Genomic DNA, 8,091 nt, shown 5'->3' with positions numbered 1-8,091 from the left:
TGCTGCTGCAAGAGCAGCTCAGGGGTAGTGCAAATCTCTTCTGGTATCAACGGAGGGCTCCACACTGCAGAAGGCAATGGAGTCTGTGACGCACTCTCGCTCTCATGAAGGGTGCACTTTGCTGCCTGCAGAGTTCCAAAAGGCAAAAGGGGACTCAAACCTGGCACTTTCTGAGCATCACTGGAAACACGATGAAAACCAGGAAGAGCTGACAGTTTTCCACTTGTCACCAGAGCTGAAGAATTTTGCTGACTAGAATCCTGAGGGGTCTTAAAGCTAACCGGTAGGTGGGAAAAAGAACTAGTAGGCAAGCCTGTGCTCATCAGTCCAGGAGAAGTCTCCATCTTGGGTGCTTCTGTGCAGAGTCGCTTATTGCAAGCGGTTTCCTGACATTCTTCTAGATCAAAGGAGTGATCTCTTTTGCAGGGCTGTGGTGCTATTTTGGGATAAGAATTCAGGATGGGCAGGTAATTAGTGGAGTCATTTCTCTTTTTCCCAACAGGGTGAGGATTAATGGGAGGTGGGATTGATGGACGAAGAAACACTAGCTGTGGCTGAGCTGGAATCACTTCAAAGGATGGCTGTACAGTCCAAGACTGGAGCTGTGATGAACTCCCCTGAGAAGCACAAACAGGGAAAACCCACAAGTCTTACAAAAGTGTCGTAGAAGACCATAAAAACAAATTTTAAATAAAACAGGTGGACTGTGCCATTTTTTCTATATTTGATATATACTGTCCAATTAATGTGTGAAGAGTTTTCTATCAAACTCATCCTTCTCTTTTTCTGACAATAGAGTATAATGCTGGAAATAAAGCTGTAATCCATAATCCTTTTACAATGCAACAGCAGATATATTTAAAAACAATTCAATCTGAATTTATATATGCTTTCCTAAGTGAGGATTACAGTGCAAGCTTATATTGCAAAATGTTCATGAAAAAGTTTGACCCAGACTTGGGGTCAAACTACAAGTGCACAGGAAAGCTGAAAAATAATTAAGCTTTCTGTTATGAAATATCTTAAAAGTCAATGAAAGATTACACAGACATTTTAGGAACAATTCAGGCTCCCTCTTTTTTGAAAGGTAGCAACTCAAATCTTCTCAAATCTATCCTTATAGCAAGATTTTGAAATGGTTATTTAAGATACAGAACAGCTGTTTAGGAAGTCTTGTAATTTGAAGTACAATACACAGTTTCAGTAAATTTGAAACTATGAAACAGAAAAAAAAAAAAAAGACTGAATATCAACCAATGCAAGGAGAAAAGCCTGTGGTAAGCCCAGAGGAGCTTAACTTCGTACCTCTGGGGAAACAGTGTGCACTGATAAACCTTAAAAGCATTTTATTTCAAGAACAATACCCAAGGCTTTATTCCCTCCCACGAGCCATACTCTGGAATATAGGGGAAAACATCCATTTTTACATGACATTACCTCTTTTTCCTCCAACACCTTACTACAGATCTTCATGAGATCTTCTGGCCAAAAACATGACTGCTTTTCTCCAAAAACATCAAATGGTCTAGTAAGAGACACTCTTTCTAAAGCAAAATCTCACTTCTTAATATATTTAAGCCATCACCGCTACAATTATATTAATATATTGTCAGCTTTTCCAATTCCTTACAACGTGGAATACAACTGGCAGGCCTGCTGAAGGCACAGTTTTTAGCTACCAACAAATATACATTATTATTTTTAGTCTATATTAAGTCATCTGAAATCCATATCCTTTCCACCAGTCTCAAAAGTTTTAAACTGGCAAATGCTAACACGCTTTGCTAAAGTCCATTCCCCCAGTAAAGGACTTGGAACTTACCAAAAGCAGGTATTACCCACTGATTAGGACACTGAGACTTGGAGATAAGATTCAATTACCTACTCTGACACAATGTTTCTTTGGTTCAGTGGGCAAGATGCTTATGGAATAGGGGTACAGAACAGCTACCTGTAAAAATAAATATTACTACCTTAACACAGAAGAAAGAACATTCAAAAGAAAAGTATCTGGAGATGTAAGGAGTGAGGAAGCATATAAATATTGTAGCTACACAAACACAGGACAGAACATGTAGCCTTAAGAAGCAAGGGTTTGGAGCCAGAAGCTGCCATTTACTGCACTGCTGAACAGTACCTAGCACAGCAGAGCCCCATAATCATTGATGCCAAAAGAGTTGAGGTAAATATTTATCTTGCTCTTGGGTTTCTTCCTATCTCTGTTCTTTCTTCTTTTCCTTCTCACATAGCACTCCGCTCTAGTTCCCCAACTCAAAATCTCATTTTCAGCGGAGAAGGCCACTTTGATTTTAGTAACTCTGCAAATTGTGTGTTTTGTTGCATTTTTTAATGAAATGCAGGCCACTTTGATTTTAGTAACTCTGCAAATTGTGTGTTTTGTTGCATTTTTTAATGAAAGTTAACTTCTTGATGTATCACTGTCACTTGCCTAAAAAGCCTTTCCGCTTATTAAAGACGTCTACAAGACTTACAGAAACCTTACCACAATTGCCACTTGCATTAATCACCACATGATTTTTTTTTTAGCACTATTACAGTTACATGTTTACATTGTGAAATTGGGCCAGCAGGTAACCACCATTGTAGAGGATCACAGTGGTTCCAAAACAGAAGGATGATGATGATGGAAACTGAAACTCGAAAAAATAAACAGCAGTAACTGGATGCTGCTATTTTTTTTTTCTTTTGGTCCAGCAAGTCCAACTGAGCGCTGTGTTGAAAAGACCAATTTAAAAAGATGACCATCTGAACTAACTAGGCATAATGAAAAAAGGCAGAAAGACATTTCATTATTATTCTGACCTAGACTTGTTGAAAAACCTTTACTACAATAAAGGAAAGCAATTTGACATTAATGTCTTTAATCATATGTAGATAGATATTACGATGCACTGCTCAAGACAACCAAGTGTGGACATTTTATCCATTTCCAACTCTTCCTAGCCAAATTTCCTTTTTCCTATACTACCAAAGTTTATACATATATATACATATACATATATATATATATATATATATATATATATGTGTGTGTGTGTGTGTGTGTGTGGTTGGATTATATCTCTCTCTATATAAGCTAATTATTATTAGTTGCTGCTTTTTCTTATTTGCAGCACAACTTGGAGTTTAACACTGGAATCAGAGCAGGTAATGTCTTTATTTTTGTGCTCTGGGCCAAAGACTATCAGCCTTAGCTGAAGCTTGCCTATTCCTGACTTTACATATAGAAACTTCAGCATTTGTTTACACAGTATTTTGTCCACACATCTAGGAATGTGACTATAAAATAAAATTGTTTCTTGCCAAGATAAAGCACGATGCTCAGAGCACAGAATCACCTCCCCCACAACTGCATAGTCTGCTAAATATTAACAGTGAATATTAGGTCTTGCTTGTTGTCATAACAGGTTCAGTAGAAAAAGAATCGGGATTTATATTCTTTTTTCCCCTTCCCACTGTATTCTCAGAAGTATTCTAGTAAAAAACATTGAAGAACTTTTGCTCTGCTCCAAAAATGAGTGAGTACAGAGCATGAGGTCTAATAATATGACCGTACTTCGGACTTCTCATAGCCTCTGTTAAAACGTTAAATGGGGTCTCACAGATGTGCTGGAGGAACAATACATCACAAGAACAAAGGAAAACATAAATAGAACTGTTATTGTTGCAGTGTGAGCCATCACATGCAATTAAGTGAAACAACTATTAAAGTAGAAGTACCAGAGCTAACTTCAGATAAGGATTTAACTTTCTCGTTTATAATGTTCTGGATTGGCGTTTCCCATTGAAGCACTTCTAGAACCTAAGAATGAGGAAACAAACCTATCATCCTACTTCACCATCTTTTTTGAATAAAAAAAAGAAAACAACAGCAGCCTTCAAAAGCAAATCACCCTCTTCTGTTTAATCTTTGGTGCTATTCACATAACATTCTTAAAGATGTGTTTTGGGGGGATTCCTTTGAGACAAAGAGGTTTAGGAGATGGAGCAGAGTTTCTCTATTTCACATTTAATTTTAGTGATTCCAGCTGCCTCTCAAAAGGACAGAGAATCATACTAGAACTTCTTAAATTACCAGTTTTTTTTCTGGACTCCAACAACATTGCAAAATCTTTTTTGAAAGGAAAAATATTTAAAAAAAAAAATTAAGAACATGCAATATTTTTCAAGATATTATTTCTTCCTTACCTGCTTAACCAAAACATTTTTCATAACAACCATAGGAGATAGGGCAGGAAAGGAGCTGCTCGTGGTCCTCGGGCATTGCCAAGGTCCATCCTCTGCATTCCAACACAGCGCATTCAGCACATCCTCGGAGTCCGTCTGCTCCATAGCACTTGGGCATTCTGAACTTCCATCTGCCAGATGCAGAATTCAGCTGTTAGTTGTTCCACATGCAATATGCTTACTACTGCCTTTCAGTTCTAATATTCTGCCTCCACCAGCCAAGTCACAGAGAACAATAAAGTTTAGTTCTGTAATATCAACAAAATTAAAGCTGCTATGACAGCTGTCAGACAGCCTCTAATAAAAGGCTTTGTATTTCAGGTCAGTTTTTATACAGACATTTTCTTCCCCAAAAATCTATTACTTTCTGCTCTTTTGTACGTAGTCTCCAAGGGACCGCATAGTATCATGAAGGCTGCATTAGTCTAAAAACTGATACGGGAAAGCACTATAGGCTCCAGCATTGCCACATCCACACTGTGCGATGCAGGCATTTTGTGTCTTGAAATTTTCTATTTAAAACTCAGTGAAGCAGGTATCTTTCATAGACGTACTTTTTTTTCTTGTTTAAAGGTCATTTTTGCACAGTTTTGTTACTACTAAGATGGCACACCATGTCTGTTATTTTACTGTTGTTATAACCATTCCCCTCTGGTTTATCAGGCTCTACTGACAATATGGTCATATCATAAGAGACACCGAGCAGCTAAATCCAACAATTCATTCATCAGTGCAAAGAAAAAGTAATTTTGACATCTCCACTTCTAGACTCTAAAGTCTAAGATTATTCCATTAATTCTAAATTCCCATGCCATTCAAATTCACAGGATGAACTTCATAATTTGGTAATGTTCCACTTCAAAAAACTTGGGTGGTAAGATGACTGCAGGTAAAACCTCTCTTGCATAGAAAGGCTCTCTCTAAGGTAATGAGACACAGACTGGAAGGGGTTACTCAGATTTGTTAAACATCACCAATTAAAGCACAGCCTAAGCACAGTAACACACAAAAAAGGTAACACAGTGTTTTTCTAAACCTGAATATCCAGAGTCTTTGTCAGATTCAGCTGCTGCCATACTGAAGCGATGGTTGGAGCTCTTCATTTCTGTCACTCTGCCCAACAATTCCTCATGGGTGTCAGTAGATGACTGTTTTGTCTGAGTGTTTCCATAGTGCTGTGGGCAGTTTTCAACACCTTTTCCACTGAGGAACTACAGAAACAATTAAGAACAAAAAAGGACTTTATCTGAATCTAAAGAAAGTTCCATCAGTATAAGACAACAATGGAGGATAGCTGCAGGTTTCCCTTTATACTGCCAGTGATCTAACTGCAGACTTTAAGAAATATCCCAAAATGCTGAAAGAATGAAGTGCAGATCAAAAGCTAGTGTACTGGACATGTCTTTCCACCCCAAAAAGGTAAAGCAAACTACAAATTAAAGGCTACTCATAAACAACATTTATTTCAAGACTTGGAATTACTCAGGGCATTATTTATCTTACGAAAGCTTTGTTGTCCCAAGGGCTGAATTGCAAAACAAGACAGTTGTGCTGGGTGAAGCTCTTACAATAAATACAGCTGAACCTGCAAAGCTGTGGTTTTGCTAACACAGTTTGTTTCATTCTCAAGAGTAGAGTACGTCATGAGAGAAAAGAATGAGTGACCAGTGAACACACTGGGGGCTAAAGAAATCTGCTACTAAAAGAGCAACACATACTGCAATATGCTCCTAGGGGAGACAGAGCCTTAGAAATGTCCACACCCAGAATGAAAACATTGAAAGGCTGAAACTTAAAATGATGAAAATCAGAAAAATGTAGTAACATTATGGCCTCCCACACGACATACTTCTCACAACCTTCAGCTGCTTTCTGAAGGCAGGCAGCATCCAGTAAGACTAAGTTTCTGCTTCTCTTAAAGAAGGTAATTGAGAAATTTGCTCACAGAAAACGGACACAATTAAGTGCAGAAATTATTTCTACTATTACTTGTAGAAATTATTTCCTATAAAGTAACCCACTGAAGTTATGTCTCAATGTTAAGTTTAATATTTAAATTACAAAAACAGGAACTCAGGAGTTTACATCATAGTCAGGCCAGCAGTCCATCAGCAGTAGTATGCAGTACAAGCTGCTTCAAATGACATTGCAACAGACATTGTGAAATAATCTACACCAAAATGCAAGTTTCTTCTTCAGGTCCTGACAACTTTGTTAGAAGTGTGCTCCAAAATACTGAGTCTTAGCACCAGTACTGAGCTCTGAAATGGGACTATGACTGTCTATTACAAGTATGATGGAATTATGGTCAGCAGAAGAAAATTTCCTCAAGTAGCTACTTGCATCACTTTTACTTTCCCTCTTCAGTCACACCTGCCTGCTAACAGGCATGGAACAAACATGGTTACACAAGCACAACCTAGATGCTATCCTTGCAATGGAAGTGGTTTAAGTCCTGATCCACGCTTTCATCACTTAACCCTTTCCAAAACAAATGTATTTTTTTAAGAAAGTGATAAGCAGAAATGCTAATCTAAAATAAAACCCCAAAACCCCAAAAAACGAAAACCACCTCAAACCAAAACAAGAAACTAGAAAAAGGGCTAGAAATAAAGTAAGAACACCTCATCTGCCAGCTTTGCAGATGAAGTGAAGCTTTGGGAAGGGCCGACTCATCATCTTCTCTCACAGAAAAAGGCAAAACACCACAACCACAAGCGAAAATAAACAAACCAGAAGCGCCACTCCCCCGAGGCACGGGCGTGAAAAAACCTCCTGCTCATCCCCGGGCCAGAGCAGCCCCCCCGGACCCGGCGGGCAGGACTTCCGCCGCGCACCGCCTTTAGAACCGGGCGCCCACACCGCCGTCCCGGGCCGGCGCTCCCGCTGATCCCACCCAACCTCCTCCCGGGCCCACACGCCACACTCCTGCGGCACGAGGAGAGCCCGCGCGGGCGGCCCGAGCCACTCGATTGCCGGTCCCGAGCCACCGCCCCTCCACGGGGCGAGGCGCAACAGGTACAGCACAGTCCCGGGGCCCCAGGGCCGCCGCCTCCCGCCGGGCCGGGCCGGGCCGGGCCGCCCCTCACCTGGGCGCGGGACCGCCACAGCTCAGCCGCGCCGCGCACGCGCCGCACCCGCCCCGGCCACGCCCCGCCCTCACGGCCTCCGAGGGGGAGCGCGGCCGCAGCGCCCAGGGCGCGCATGCGCAGAGCCGGCCGGAGTGCGGGGCCGTGAGGCGGCTCGGTGTCCGCCCGGGCCCGTGAGGCAGCCGGGCCGGGTGAGCGGAGCCAGGAGTTTGGGCCTCCCGAATGCTGTACAAAAAAGTATGGTTCTTCCCCACACGGAAGGTTAGGCATTTGTGCAGCCTTTCTCAGCCCGTGAACGAGAGAGGAAATAGAAAGAAAACAGCATCAAAGAGGTCTCAAACTTGTCTTGGAGGGATAACACGGCAAAAAAAGGAATCACAGAATCGATTAGCTTGGAAAAGACCGCGGGTCATCTAGTTCAACCTGTGACCTAACACCACCATGTCAACTAGAACAAGTGCTACATCCAATCTTAGATACTTTGAGGTACGATGACTCCATCACCTCCTTGGGCATCCTGTTCCAATGCCTAATAATCCTTTTGGTGAAGGAATTCCTTCTTCTCTCCAACCTGAACGTCCTGTGGCACAGCTTGAGACTGTCCTCTTCCTGTCTCTGGTTGCTGGGAGAGGAGGCCAAACCCCGAGTGGCTACAGCCTCCTTTCAGCCTCCGTGTGAGAGTGATAGGGTCACCCCTGAGACTCCTTTTTTTCTGGGCTGAACACCCCCTTCTGCTCCTCACAGAACTTGTGTT

At 41.6% G+C, this 8,091-nt stretch overlaps 1 protein-coding gene across 1 annotated transcript; it reads right to left on the bottom strand.

Moving 5' to 3' along the window:
• Positions 1–419: 419 nt before the first annotated feature.
• CIPC (CLOCK interacting pacemaker) lies at positions 420–7,469 on the bottom strand. Its single transcript, XM_059850047.1, has 5 exons — positions 7,338–7,469; positions 5,285–5,459; positions 4,210–4,379; positions 1,882–1,951; positions 420–617 (listed from the first exon to the last, which is right to left on the bottom strand). The coding sequence occupies exons 1-5, from the start codon at positions 7,452–7,454 to the stop codon at positions 571–573; spliced, it is 579 nt and encodes a 192-aa protein (XP_059706030.1). The 5' UTR covers positions 7,455–7,469; the 3' UTR covers positions 420–570.
• Positions 7,470–8,091: the final 622 nt, after the last annotated feature.

This window comes from Haemorhous mexicanus, chromosome 6 (assembly GCF_027477595.1).
Source record: "Haemorhous mexicanus isolate bHaeMex1 chromosome 6, bHaeMex1.pri, whole genome shotgun sequence".
In the NCBI taxonomy this organism is placed as follows: Eukaryota; Metazoa; Chordata; class Aves; order Passeriformes; family Fringillidae; genus Haemorhous; species Haemorhous mexicanus.
This window is presented reverse-complemented; position numbering and strand designations above follow the sequence as displayed.

Bases quoted from the DNA above. Each gene is read 5' to 3' on its own strand.
- CIPC (XM_059850047.1), bottom strand. From the start codon at position 7,454: ATGCGCGCCCTGGGCGCTGCGGCCGCGCTCCCCCTCGGAGGCCGTGAG. The intron at 5,460-7,337 runs GTGAGGGGCGGC...TTGTTTCTGTAG, and splicing joins TGTGGCGGTCCCGCGCCCAG to TTCCTCAGTGGAAAAGGTGT. The intron at 4,380-5,284 runs GTTTAGAAAAAC...TGCATCTGGCAG, and splicing joins CAAAGACTCTGGATATTCAG to ATGGAAGTTCAGAATGCCCA.